The 15,283-nt window shown below is 41.5% G+C and overlaps 1 protein-coding gene across 9 annotated transcripts in view; it reads right to left on the bottom strand.

The window, feature by feature from the left end:
- Positions 1-45: 45 nt before the first annotated feature.
- KCNIP1 (potassium voltage-gated channel interacting protein 1) overlaps positions 46-15,283 on the bottom strand; it is a 575,674-nt gene continuing 560,436 nt past the window's right edge. For all 9 annotated transcript variants that reach the window (XM_054217179.1, XM_054217185.1, XM_054217177.1 and 6 more), the window contains 6 exons: positions 12,817-12,886; positions 9,834-9,904; positions 7,596-7,703; positions 6,539-6,643; positions 5,898-5,960; positions 46-3,625 (listed from right to left, as the gene is read on the bottom strand). In XM_054217179.1, coding sequence (XP_054073154.1) covers positions 3,578-3,625; positions 5,898-5,960; positions 6,539-6,643; positions 7,596-7,703; positions 9,834-9,904; positions 12,817-12,886 — 465 coding nt within the window. In that variant the 3' untranslated portion in view covers positions 46-3,577. The remainder of the gene's footprint in view (positions 3,626-5,897; positions 5,961-6,538; positions 6,644-7,595; positions 7,704-9,833; positions 9,905-12,816; positions 12,887-15,283) is intronic.

Here is a 15,283-nt window from a genome sequence, read left to right as displayed (position 1 = left end):
GCATTCAAAGTAACAGGAAAACAAACAGCGACAGTAACAGGCACGTTATTATTTTTTTTTTTTTGCATTATCATTAATCACATTCCTATTTTTCAACAGATTGTTGCCTAAAATGCATGTTAGAAAGGCTTTTTTTAGAAAATGCTGGCATGAAAGTGCAGACTAATGTTTGTAACTAATGAAACAGTCAGATCAATGATTCAGATGTTATTTAAACATTCACAACTTTGAGAAAATTTGCACAGCTGATAGCACAGACAGATAGTCTAACTGTAACTTAGAAGCCAGCATAGTAACTACCTTCCACATACTGGCAGTAGGATTTATGACAGTATGAGATTAGAATAGCATACTATGTTTTATTTAGAAAGCTGTAGTAGTAAGTATTTGCCATAAATATTGCAAGCCCCATTTATGAGCAATGGGAGGCTTTGCAGGTTTACAAAGTAACATTCACGAAAAACATAAAAGAGAAACCCAAAGACATTTCCATGCAGAGTACGATTCTCTCACAGTCACTGGATCTCTGTTGGCTAAAGCACACACGCCATATACGTGGATGGTGCTCACGGAAAACCCAGAGGCCTTCTATGCACTGACGCATATCAGTCTCTGGCTGGTATTGGTGGGATCAGGGACAAACACAGGATAATAAATGGTTTGGCAAAGGCAATGACTCTGCCACAAACAATTTTCAATTAGAGCTATGTGAAAATACAACTGTGTGTCACTTTGCCAATCCTCCTATGTCAACTCCACTGGACGACCCAGGGCTGAACACCAGCTATGCACAGGTGGGGTCTGGACTCCTGCAAGGCTGAAATGGAAGTTATGCCTCAAGAGCAGAATCAGGACCAGTGCGGCTTTCAGCATCTCCCTCTCTGCCTAATGCACCCCCATCGCTGAAAACTGACGCTGGAGAGCAGATAAAGGGATGCCAGAACTGTAGGGTCACTGATGGGAGCCTGATTTCAGCAATGCACTTAAGCACGTACTGAGAGGAACATCCAAATGTTTGATGCATGTTGCCAAACTGGGTCCACACTCAACAGAAAGCAGTTATAGCCCCTATGAGACAGGCACCCAGCGTCACCCACACAGAACTGCTGCTGGAGACACAGAAAACATACCTGAGGCCAAATTAATCACAGTAACTCCGGAAATTAATTTAGCTTCAGGGACAATGGTATCATGCCATTAATAATGTTTTCTTTTGAAAAGGGCACATTCAAAACTTTTCAGGCTGTATGTGCCATCTCATGAGCACATTTGGAGCAACACTGTCAGAGGAGAAAGGCACTGTGCTAGCCCGATGCAAATGCTTGTTTTCCATTATCTTGTCCACTTTTCCCTCAGCTGAAGTTAACTGCTTAGACTGATAATAGACAGATGCTCTTTTGGTGTGGGGAAAAAAACACCAGGTTATTCATTATATTAAATTTTGTCATTTGCTAAATCAATCGCAAGAAGAATCAAGAAGGAAAAGTATGAACATTGTGTCTTGTTTCAGCTACAACTGATGTTTTTAATCAAGTGCCTATTAAATAAAAACGAAATAGACAATACCGGACAACTGGAGGACAAGGCTACTCTCACAGCATCGCATCACTCTGCGAATCACCGCACATTATCGGAGTAGCTATGCTCTGTGTCGTTGCTAGGAAGGAATTAACTAATGGTATTTGTATGAAAGGCAGTGAACAGGATAGACTAGGGTGTCACTCTTGCGTAAATATAACTTCACTCACTTGAATAGCACTTTTGATGACAAGTGAGCTCGCCACCATGTGAGAAACTGAAGGGAATATAGTTAAGACTACAGAGAAGTGTATGGAGGAACACAGTAACAGGGGAAAATGTCCCGTCTTGGGAAATTAGCATAGCATTACACTAGCACTGATTAGATCTACTTCTATAATCAGGAGTACTTCAATAGATTAAATTTTTATAAAATATAGGGCTCCAGAAATGAGGCATTCTATATATTTTGTATTATAAAAAGCTTCCACTTACATAATTTTTAAAATATATCTTCACTGCTAACAGTATATTTGTAATATAGTATCTGGTATAATAAAAATATATGCTTACTGGATGGGAGCGATGAACCACTACGGCAGGGACTCTCCTTTCTGTGTGGTCTGAGCAGCTGGAAAAGTTGGCTTTTCCCTCCCCTTCCCTTGGTTTCTCAGCCATCACCTGCCTGGAGACTGCAACGGCACTCTGGTGTGTTAACTTTCTTAAGCGTCCTCTGCAAAGCAGGGTCTGAAGCCTGCTGAAAAATTCCTCAGCTGAAAAATAATCTACTGGGCAAAATCCAACCTTGGTGTAAATTCACTACATGATTCATTCCGTTTTACTAATTAAAAAACCCAGACCCCCCCCAAACCATTGCTCTATTTGGCATTAGTAAGGAAATGGGACTTCTACGAATCATGCAACTGACTTGTAGGAAAAAAGATTTTGCTGTAGAAAATGTCAAATTAGCCCAAGGGACATATGGGCCTGGCAGCTAATGTACAGGGCACTCGGTGGGTGCCAAGGCCTGTATATGAAAACACGGCTGCATCATCTGGGCCCTTTTTTTGCACTAAGTAAAACTGGAAAGCTTAAACAAATCCATAAAGTGGGTAACATTTTACTGTAACTTCCAATGGAAAAATACAAACATTCAAATGATGAATCTAGGAAGCATGTGCCAAACTACAACAAAAGGCCAATAGCACATGACCATGGCGCTGCTGAGACGCAGACTGGAGAACGACTTGGTGTCCCACCATGTGCTGGGACTGCAGAAGGTGCCTGGGACCAGAGCAGGTATTCATCTTCCTGTACCAGCCCTTATAAACCTGCCCGGTCTTGCAAGAACTTACCATCATTGCACAGGATTTGTTCTGTAGTTCGAAATTTGTATGTGCAACACACGTTTTGCTCCTTTCTGGCTCACCCTGGCGTGAAGATCCTCTAAGCTACTGTGTTCAGGAAAAACTCCAACAAATTCAGTGTGGTAGCACCAGTGCATGTGAGAGGAAAACCAGGATCTCTGCAGAAATGGGGATTCTGGCTACACAGGCTGTCTGCTTAGTGTCCTGGGTACATTTACTGTACATTTTTTACAGACCACCCTGGTAGATTTGACTTTTGTCAAAGCAGATCAATGGCAAGGCATTCATAAAACATTTTGCCATATGGTAATATTGACTGAGCTTTTCACTTACAATAGATGGCCAAGTAAGCTATCGACATGTGCTATCATATGTAATCAAGCTCGCTAGATTAAAAGCGGGACTTGTGCCTAGCAAACAATGCTGTATATTACTCATTGAACTTCGAGCAGCAGTTCTCTCTTGTCAGGTTTTATTAAAATATTCACATGCTTCCAAAACGAAACAAAGGTCCACCGGCGTCTCTTGGGGAGAAGAGGTGGGATCGGTTGCATTCAGTTGCCATTTGGTTGGAGATGTCATACAAAATCCTCACACACTGAACATGGCTGAATTGTAAAAATCTTTCACCCAGAAAGGAGGTCTTTGTTACACAGAAAGTCTCCGACTCCTCCAGCGTTCACCAGACATGGTTACATCACATTCTCAAAGAGCTGTAAGGATCGCATGATATTGTCGTCCTGAAAGCAATGAGAAGACATTTTCATAACACTGACAAGCACGACTCGTAACTTTGCACAGCACAGGAGGGGCTCTGCAGCTGCTACTGCAGGCAACGGCCTTGCTTTCATAACGCTTTTCATCCTCGATGAGCTGGAATTGATTCAGTGATCAGGTCCTGATTCAGCAAAGCAGCCGTCTCTTACTTTGGCACATTAGTTGGTTTGAGGCATGCAAGCCCAGGGTCTTCTCATAAGCTTGACATGCAGCCTGGGCTGTGCTTTACTGAAGAAAACTGGACACCAGCATTGAGCTGGTGACTCTGCTGAATCCTCAGGCTTTAGTGCCCAACTACATTTCGTTGACCCTGAATATGCACATACGCATTTAGCTAATATGCTTCAAACGTCCAAATGAAATTGCGGGTTTCAAACTGATAAGTAAGCTGCCTTGAAGGACCACTTCACTTCAGAAATACAACCAGCTCAAAGCCAAAATACATGCAATCTCAGCCTCTCCGAGGTTCCTAGATCCAAACAAGAAAGTTGGAGACACACAAGGGAAATCCCAGATCGTTTCTCATGATGTCTTGAAATTGTACTTCAAGGTAATAACCAGAGTAATATTCAAAAACAAAATTCTTTTTCCCCCCTCAGGAATTCAGTTATTCCAAAACTTAGAATAACTGTTTGCCTGTAACATGAAAATAATTTTCCACATTGAGCAACTTACGAGATCTACTGCATCTCATTCCTCTCTTATTTTACAGCTGCATTCATCTATCTCACTTTTCACACAGTTTGGTGGGTACCAGTACAAGGTATCACCTTGCATGGGAAACCAATCATCCTCTCCAAAGCCATACTAGGAGTTCACTGCCCATGAGCCATACCCTCAGAAACGGCAGAGGTAAGCACGATAGGGCACTTTGGTTTCTTTTCCATAAAGAAAAAAACCAACCAAACAAACCCAAAACACCAACATCTTACTGTTGCCAGGCTCACTCCTATCTGCCAGGAAACCACAAGTGACAGTGCATCGGACGGCATAGCTCCTAGAGCAAGCATGTCAACAGAAGGAACGAAACCCAACCTAGACCATTAAACACACTCTAACAGTTAGCAGTAAAGTGAAGCTGCTTCAATACTGAGGCCGCTAATCATACATATGCATCCAGCCTGAAGGCAAATTACAAACGTGAAAAATAATATGCAACACAAACAATCCAATTAAAGACAAGGCAAAAAATAAGCTAAACAATCAGGAGGGACCAAGAATGAAGTAACTTAAAAAAATTAGCCATGTATTATTCATCTGCTAACAAGGATTTTGCTGCCTGAAGTCCCTCACTAAGAAGTAACCTGGATGTTGCCAGAGCCAGACTTAACACAGGAAGAGCGGGAAGCCAGCCGAGCCCTCCGCAGGGAGCATCTTCCCGTAGCTCAGCTACAGAAGAACTGTCTGACTGCAGAACAGGAAAGATTTTTCCAGGGAAAATCAAACACACAAGAGGGCTGGTATGCAATTATTTGCACCACTGTAAACTTTCTAAAATGCATAGACCACTGTTGTACTGATTAAATATTAGAAATATCTGAACAAACATTCCACAGCCGATTACAGTCTAAGACAATAGACACTTGGCCAATTGCATGTTAATGCTGATGTCTTTGTGCCAATGCTAAAAATACCAGCAAATATTTATTACAGGCAACCTAATGTATGGAATTTGCAAGAGGAAGCTCATTTCCAAAACAGAGAAAAAAAAATATCATTACTATGATGAAAGCATTTGCTTTTAATGTTTGACCGTGAAAACTTCAACTGGTTTTATAAGTCAGTGCTGTAACCACAAGATTTTGAGAGACCTTTGGCTCTGGGCAGTTCCAGCAACTGGTACCTGCTGCTAATGACATCCAGGGGGAGCACGCAGACACAATATCAGTCTCTTAAAAAAACACCAAAAAAATCTCAAAAACAACAACAGAAATAAACACTAAGGAAGGGCATTATGAGCTTTCTCTAGAGTCATCTGATTGTCTACAGAATCAGGTAGTGCAGTTCACTCAGGAAAATTAAAGCACCAGCCACCAGCACTGGAAACGAAGAGGACCTCTCCAATGATTTGACTGAGCACCACCAGAAACTCAGTCTTGAAACTGACTTTTTCACAGAGCAAACGAAACCTGGAATCCTGAGCAGCATCTTGTTTCAAACGGAGTTTGTCCAAAGGGAAAGCAAATGCTGTGGCATGAGCTAGGCCTTTCATTACAGTTATAATTTTGTCCTTACCTCCTGACATGATTCAATAAACTCATCTAAAGTTACAACACCATCTTTGTTTTTATCCATTTTCTGCAAAATAAAATAAAACAAAAAATTATTTCCATAGGTAACACTGCAGTGATAGTATAATACATTATTTGATGCAACGTGAATAAACCTACGTGACTTTACCAGCTTAGATTGCAGAGTCAGTGTCATTAGGTAAATCTGCTGACTGCTAAGGACTTGTGTACTCTGGTATTTGGAGCACTTTTGCGGTCATCACCAACTATTCTATTCCTTCCTTGACATACACATCATCCTCCTTATTACATCATTTATTTATTCACTGCCTCACCAACCAGCACCCATATTCCTGTCTCTCTGTACGGGCAGGTGAGAGAAGAAGCACAGAAGGGCAGCAACACATGCAGAGGCTTCAAACTTGCTGGATGTCACACCCCCCAATGCAAAGGGTTGGGCTAAGGGACAATGGGATACCTTGGAGTAAGAAAAGCATCAGACACTGTAGAGTTAATCTGAATGGCTGATAGGGTTTATTTTGGAATATATAGCGGGGCATAGGATTCAACTCTGAGTTAAACTTACAGTAAAGCATATCAGTGCATAGCTCAAGCGTTAAGAAAAACACAGCAAAAATCGAGTACCTGGAAGAATACTTCTACATGTTGCCTTGGAGCATCTTCCTTGAGCACTGGATATGTGTACTTTCCCATCATATCATAAATTGCCTTTACGATATCCATCATTTCCTGCAGTAGTGGCATGCCGGCACAAACACAAAAGGGAAATTAGTAGAAGTGATAGCACATTTCTTTCTTTCGTTACCTTTTTCTTCACCCTCTTCACAGCACAGAGAATGCCTATGCATATGCATGAAAACACAGACAGATGTATCATCATATATAAGTTCATCTATAAAAATGAAGTGCTTCATTCTGACAGTGCCATGACTTTGCCACAGCCACATGGGAGGTGGCTGCAGTGCTCCCTTCCCTGCTCTGCCCAGGCAGCACTGCAGGACTTGTGGGACGGTGCTGGGCACTGTGGCACCGACTGTCCTGGAGCTTCCTCCAAGGCCAGGGACCTTCACAGCAGTCACTGGGAACCCAGCCCTTCTCCACACCTTGCACAAACTGCCACACAACTCCACGACCAGTAGCAGCAACCACAAAACCCTCCAGGTACACACAATAGTTTTGAGAAGACAGACCAAGATATATTTGCAAAATATTCATGTTACCATGCTCAAAACCCAAGGCTTCCCACAACGGGAACAAGCAATACCAGGTAAGAAGATAAAACCATATGATAACACAGGATTTGGGAGTGGTGCTGGCTTGCAGTGCTTCAGGTAAGCCCACACCATACCTCCCCAGTGCAGCCAGAAACCCCTCATGACTCAGTCACCGAGTAGCTATTGTCACCGTCACCTTCCCCTTTGCAAAGGTTATAACGTTCATAGCTGTGACTAGGATTTTGCTCCTGGCTAAAACAATCCATTAAAGGTGCTATAATATAGAAAAATATGTCTACAAAACCATGTAATTTAAGATCACTGTGCACTTTACTTAGACACAGATAAATGCTCGAGTCCAGTCTGATTTGCATTTAATTAGCTACATGTAAAATTAGTTGTGCCCTGCAACAGAAACCAGTTGGCTCTCTCCAGAAATCAACCACACTTGTCGGAAACAGCCTTACCTCCTTGTTTATATAGCCATCCTTATTTATGTCGTACAGATTAAACGTCCATCTTAGCTTTTCATGAACAGTTCCCCGCAACAGAATGGACAATGCCATCACAAAATCCTGGTTCAAGGCAGAGAGAGAAATGCGAATTTTCATCACATCCTTTTCTAAGCCACCTTCTTTATATAATGCCAGTCAAAAGACTTATCTTTTTAGGATAGAGCATATGGTTATCAACCTCTTCTGACTCCCTTTTCCAAAAATGTGTCCTCTCTGACTGAACTCAATGGACATAGCATCCGCTAAGATGATCTGAGTACTGACACACTAATAAATGTGCATGAGGTAACGAGGAAAATCAGAAAAGTCAAGTACTCAGCTGCAGCCGCTGTAAATCTTATGATAAGGGTTAGGCAGCTTAGCAAGGCTGGAAGGGCAGAAAGACCTAACGGGTGCTGCAGCCTTAAACTCTTCTAGTCCTGGGGTGAGGGGTATGAAAACAGCAAGAGATTAAGAGCAGATCCAGTCCAAGACAGGCAGACTTAGATCCTAAAGTTGATAGGACATTGGCTGTTCCGGCGCCTTGGACTTGTCAAGAGGAGCACAGCATGCTCAAAGCCAGGAAACGGGACACCATCCTTGCTAGCCCTTCAAGTTTATCATCCTCCAAACTCTAAATACTGCACAAATGCAAGCATGGCAAAGTACGTCTGGTTTTTAAGAGCAGTGCCAGATGCTCCAGTGGCCATTCCCCTCCTAGAAATGGTCTGCTGCAAGGAGTCACTCAGATTGCCACCGCCTCATTCAACACAGCTTCTTACCCGCAGATCTTGGGTGCTACGAAAGAAGGAGGAAAATCTGGCCTTTTTTCTGCACCCATCTTGCGAGAGATGGAGAGATCCCAAATTCCTCTAACACAGGGAGCCTCAGGTTTTGGCCTCTGTCAAAATCTCTCAGACTTGACCAGATGCTATTCCCCCACTAATTACTCAGTCTGGGACGCAGCATTTTAATTGTATTTTTTGTTTACAGTAGTTATTACATCTAATAGCTTTGAATTATTGTTTATACTGCACAATGGCTCAGGCACTGTAAGCAGCATCCCTACAGGGATTTATTAGCACAGGCAAAGCTTCAAGCTAACAGAGCTATACAGTTCTTGACACCTCATTTAATGTACTTAGTCCTTCCTATGTTATCTCCATTAGTTCTGCATGGGGCAGTGCATCGCTTCTTAGAAACCTTTGCTCCTTTTTACCAAGGCTCAGAGGAATTTGAATTTGCTGAACAATACAAAAAAGGGGACAAAATGCTTATGTTTGATAACCACTACAGAGACAGGTTTGCCAGGAAGGAAAGCTCAGCACTTTTCTCTTTTTAAAACTTATCTAAGCATTTTCCCATGTCTCAGGCTGTTTAGGTTTCTGGAAGCCTCTTACTACTGAGCATCTGCCATATACAAAACTCCCACTACAGCCATCGCTACAGAGACACGCATACACACATTGCAACATTCCCATTTTACATTTGTTTAATGAACAAATTTGCCAGTCTCACCTGGAAATTACCAGAGTTCTTGGCCATTTGATGGAAAAGGCAAGAGACTGTCAATGATTTCTAGTTTTATGATCTTAGTTAACTGTCTTCAAAACTATGAAGTTCATCCTCCACAGGCCTACGACTTAACACATCCCTTTGCAGCACTCCTACAGCTATGTGTGTGAGCTTGAAGAATGGCTATTTGTAGCCACAGCAACAGGCCTTTTAGTTAAAGGGTGGATTTGGTTTCCCTAGGAACGAAGTACCTGAGATACGTCTTCAATATATCAAATACGTTTAAAAAAACCCAAACACATTCCAGGAACATAAATATAACCTTGCAATGCATGATGACTGCAGACGACACACAATGTACTGGCTTTTCTTTGACATGCAAATTATCTGTGCAAATCACTGGTCTCTTTTCATATGGGACTGTCTTCAGCCTCTCCTCTCTGCTACATAAATCTCTGCACTTCCTCCCCATGGTACTGACTAATATGATCTGTATGTTTCTTTAGTGAGAGGAAACATGCAAAGCCATCTGCATAAAATAAAGTGAACCAGAATTTAAAATATCAACTGATTTTAGACTGAAATCTCTAACCCATCACCCAACAAGTCCTACTAATTTACAATGAAGAGTTGATGGAGAAGGTTAAAAACACAAAGCTGAGAAAGAGGCAGCAAAGGAGGACGCAAACCGCTTACCTCAAACTTCACTGAGCCATTTTGTGCAGTGTCAAATGCGTTGAAGAGATAATGTGCATACATGCTAGCATCTAGGGGAAAAAAAAAAAGGCACAGATTGGTACAAGAGTTCATTATACGCTAATGGCTCTATGCAACATTCATGACTTTATTTTCCTTTTGTATGAAAACCAACCTTGTAGTACTGCCAGATATTCTATGACCTCGTAAATGTTGACATGGACTTGCATACTCCTCATGCCCTCCCTTAAAACAGCCTTGAAATGTAAAAGTTTTTGTTACAGTAGAAGATATGGATTATGGGGTTGCACTTGACAGAATGAGAAAAAAAAACCAAACCAAAACTTCCCAAGAGAGTCTCTGGGGCAAGTGGAGCATTGGCTCTGGTGGGAAATGCAGCAAAAGCACCAGAGTGATTGCAGCATGTGTGCTTCCTTCCTCTATCTTTTTGCTTTGTGTGAGATACAGCAGAGATGCCCCAGGCTGTTCAACTTCATCTAGTTCCAGTAAGATGAGTTTGGCCCCTGCCTGTTAAAGAGCAATCTCATCCAAGGCATATTTTTGTCCTTCTGAATCTTAAACCACTGGTTTTAGAAAATCTTTTCTATTGAGAAGAACAGTTTCTATGGCCGTGTAAAGAATGGCTGTTAACCAGTAAAAACAGTCATAGTATACGGAAAAAAAAAAATAAAAATCAAATAGGTGTGTGACCTTAAGACCTTCCCTGGCCTGTTCTCTGCTCTGGAGGCCATTCACACTGTTCTCTGCATTACCAGAGCCCAGCTTTTCAAGATGGAAGCAAGTGACATTAAATTAACTTAATTATTTCATTGCTATTCCAGCAGCCATGCACTTTTTTGTCTCTTCTGTTCTTTGCCCCTAGCACGCTGCATTAGTCTAGCCTGAGCGTTCGTAATGTATGGGTATTCGGGTGAAGCCTGGTGCCCTGTGCTATGCAGACAGTCAGGTGGAAAGACCCAGCGTCTTTTTACTCTGATTTCTACGAAGTGATTAAATATTTTCCCATTGTTCAAATCCAGGAAAGTGTAACAGTGTGCAGAAAAATCAAATGCTTAAGTCACTGTCATCTGTAAGGATCGAATACACTGGACTTTAGGAAAAAAACTGGCTACTGCATTTTTAAGAGAAGGATTACGAAATAAAATAGCTCTAGAAGAAAACCATAGAATTATCTGTGTGACACTCCTACAAAAAATTCCTATTAAGCTAAACTAAACGATAAACCAAAAATATTACACTAGATGTCTTATTTCAATAGTGTATGATGTCCACAGATCACTAGTATCACTTGATGAGGAGGAAAAATGAAAACCTGTCAAGGATGGGAGCCCTACGTAATGAAAATATCACAGGCTTGGGATGACAGTGCACAAAGTTTTTATAATTCAGAGGTACTTTAATACCTCTGGAACGTACAAGTTTATTTGGAGAGAGAGCCATAAAAGTGAAAAAATCTCTGAGGAATCTGGAATCTCACAATTTATGATGCTAAGGTTATGCAAACAGTCTGGAAACCAAGTGAAAGAAAACAGTGTAAAATATGAAATCACATCTGTTGTTAAACTGATTTATTATTAAGCTTGGTTACACTACCATCATCATTAACCAAGGGAGAACCACATTTCAAGGGAATGGGACACACAAAAAGAAGAAAAAGCGAGCCTTTGTCAACATCAGTAGGGCAGAAAAAAGTTATCTATCCATGAAAAATGAACTTTCTGTACCTGGTATTTTTTCACACATGGGAAGGAAGGCGTCACCTGAGGTGTGTCGCTCAAAGGAGTTAATGCGGTTACCTGAGGTAACTGGAGTTCCTTGGACTTACCGGAACCGAAGTCGAAAACACAAAACACATCCAGAAGTACATAAAGTTGAAAATACTTTTTTTTTTTTTTTAAAATAGTTGGCAAGATGTTCCTGTTTATTGCAGGGGGGGTGGACTAGATGACTTTTAGGCGGCCATTCCAACCCAAACGATTCTATGATTCTATGTTTTTTGTAACGGAATCATCAAGTCCATACTGAAATTTAATGTGAACTTTTCATAGGTGTACATCTTTGAGGTCATATGCATTGTAAAACATAAACATAATGTGTTTTATCTTGACATTTATTTGTGAAACCACTTGTTAATGATCTTCTTAAAGTAAATGCACGTGCATACACACTCTCGTGCAGAAACTTCCAGTCATCATTCCATAGTGAGTGCAACCTGCAGCCACTACAAAGTGGAATATATTCAGAAAGCCTCAAATACTGCAGCTTTTACTAAAAAAGCCACTTAAACCCATGACTCATTCATTTCAATTTGGGAACAGTATCCCCATGGAACAAATTCAGTTAGAAGAACATACATGTTTTTAAAAGGCAAGAACACACATTAATTGAGAGTTTTAATACAACACTTTATATGTTCCAAAACATGATGTGACCATGTCTTAATTAGTCACACAAACACCAAAAATGATCATTTTTGCATCAGGTAGCTCACAGCATACATCAACTAAGAACTACTTCAAGAATTTTAGGGAAGTTTTGATTAATTTGCAGGCCAAAATAAAGTCTGGAACTCTTCTGACACACACAGCAGTCCAACAGCAGGGAAGCGGGACACACAGAGGGGAAGTGATTTAGCTTTCTACCATCCAGAGAGTCAGTACAGAAAAAAGCATCAGTCCCCAGTTTCTCTCCCAGACTAGTGCACTGTTTACCGGAGAATAAAGAGATGACAACTAGGGAAAATGTTTAATGTGGGTCTGTCTCTATTCTTGTGAAATGACTGTTCAAAGGCTCTAACTTAATTTTATTACCCTGCTGTCTGTGTTTCTGTTTAAGATCCTGCAAAGCTTAAGCTCATTTCACTTTTTTTACATTATCTGAAGTAGTTTTGCAGCCAGCTGGCAGTAATGAATGTTAAGGCATGCTTCAATAAACCCGACAGACGCAAAGTAATACCGCTTACCTCCATGAGGAAAAAACTGTGCATAGATCTGTTTGAATGTTTCTTCATTAACAACCCCACTAGGACATTCCTGTTGGAAAACCAAAAAAGAAAAATCAAGGAAAAAAATCCCAGCTCTATAAAGGTTCATTTGGAAAACCCTACAAGCCCAAAGAGAGCAATTAAACAAATCAAATTCCTGTTCTCACAGTGCTCTGGATGCACAGGCTGTGCAGCTGAAGAAATTAAAATAATTCAGACTGCAATTTCATCTTAAGTATCTCATAGACTAGGTTCACCATTATTAACATTTTTAACAGCATTTTCAGCAGTGTTTAATCCCTGTTTTATAGGATGACCTAGAAAGGCAGCGCGTGCCTTTTGTCATATGAAGCTCTCATCTAATAATTACAAATAACGTTACTGCCGGCTAACCATTCCCTGTCGAATGCCCCCGCATATATGAATTCATTAATCCTCAGCAGAGGACTGTAGCCAGATACTTAACACCAGCTCCACGGAGGCTAACGGTATATACTATGCTCGTAAGTCCCTACAAACAAGCATTAGTATTAGGCTGAAAAAGATTAGATCGTTTTTAACCTGTTTATCCGATCAATCTTCTGTAAACTTCCAAGAAGCCAGACTGTGCCCCTGCAAATCTTCTAACCTGGCAACCTGTGGTGTTATTTTATTTTTAAGCTCTGGTACTAGAATGTAAAGCATTTCATTTCACTTTTGGCTGCTTCAAATAAGGACAAACACTTAGGAAGGAGGTGGCAGACTTTCTGCCCTGAACTTCTTGACCTACTTGATTAGCATTCAGGAAGGGAAAAGGGAATCCCTGCCTGGAAGGCTCACACTTGCTCTGCTACAGCTGAGCAAAATCCAAGCCGTTATGGTAGGTTGGGGTGGGAGGTTCTCTCTGGGCATATTTGCAGAGTCTGGCGAGCGCCTGTGAAAAGCGAGATGGGGCAGCTACAAGGAGCTGAGCCGCCAGGTGCTTCACCCTGTAAGTGATACCTGAACTGAGGTCCTCACATCTTCCCCAGCAGGATGTGGGACCACAGGCAATAGAAGAGATGGGTGAAAACCAGCACAAGAACTGTCTCCAATTTGTGAATTCTGTTTCCTTATTCTCAACTCTTTTTATAAACTTAAATTACCTGGACAATTTAAGCAAAATTCAGGCGCAAATTTGGCTTAACTGTGGTGCTTTGCCACCCCTCCCAACAGCTCAGTGCTGTTATAACACATGCTGACATATCACAGAGAGCCCTGGGCACTGCCATCTGACTACGTGAAGTTTTCAATTATACAGAATATTTTTCAGTTGATGACACTCTTCATCACAAATGTGCCTATTGACCAATTTTGAAAACTAAACCAGAGTAGAAGAGTAACATAACCATGGACTGATACTTCTTCTCAGAGCACAGAATTATAGATATAGAAAAGTCGGCTTATTCCTGTGTTCAGAAATACCCACTGGCAGAGACACCACGGGTCTGATTCCCTGCAGCAGGCAAGAGAGCAAACAGTTGACCCCAAACCTTTTTCTATCTGCCATTTGTGATTTTGTGGATCTTCCCTTTGTCATCTCTTTTCCAGGCTGAAGCATCCCACCCTGAGAATCACAGAAGGCACCAAGCATCCTTTGACAACAATCCCTTCTCTACATCTTTCCATTTCCACCATACCCTTTTTGAGCCGGCAGTCCAGGACTGCACACCATGTTCAAGATGCGTTCTAAAGTCAGGGAAATTCATTTAAAGGTTTATTCTCCTGTGCTAATGCGTGGCAGCACAAGCAAACTTGGGGATGAACAGACGTGAGTAGAAAGAGCACAGAGCTGCAGAGCCTTTACATCCAAACACGCTACTGCCACGTTACACTAGCTGGAATATGCATGCTACACCACATGATGCTTTTGGGGTGGAAATCCTCCTAATCTCCCTATAATTCTGTGCTTGGCCTGGACTTCATTAACAGAGCAGGCTTGGGCGTGCACGTCATGGTCCTAGGCAGGTTTGCAAAGCAGGGCAGACATCAGTACTGCTGTAGTTACTCACCACTGGCAGCCTGGAGCTGCCATAGGTGCACACACTCGCTGCGTGTTACACCCCACTCTGCAGATCCAAGACAGACAAACGCTTATTCTGGTAGCATTACAGGTTGTTGAATTTGAGATAAGTAAACTTAGGAAGTCTAAGAAAATCCCTTTGAACTGGTGACACAGAAAGCTGGAGAAAGATTCAAGTCTATGACTTATTTATTGATGAGTTGTTTAGATACCTTTTAAGAACAAAAAGGACTTTGACAAGAAATTCTTCCACCATGAAAAGCTTCTAAAGGTAAAAAGGCTTTTTTTTCCAAGCCTCTGATCTGCCAGCATAACCCGCTGCTGATGTGCATTCGCTAACCATGGAAAAGGGACAGAACAAACAAGAGAAATCACTTTGTTCTGTGCAAGTCACAGAAGGAGAGC

The sequence above is a fragment of the Rissa tridactyla genome, chromosome 11 (genome assembly GCF_028500815.1).
Source record: "Rissa tridactyla isolate bRisTri1 chromosome 11, bRisTri1.patW.cur.20221130, whole genome shotgun sequence".
In the NCBI taxonomy this organism is placed as follows: domain Eukaryota; kingdom Metazoa; phylum Chordata; class Aves; order Charadriiformes; family Laridae; genus Rissa; species Rissa tridactyla.
The sequence above is the reverse complement of the archived record's forward strand: the minus strand, read 5'-3'. Positions and strand labels throughout refer to the sequence as shown.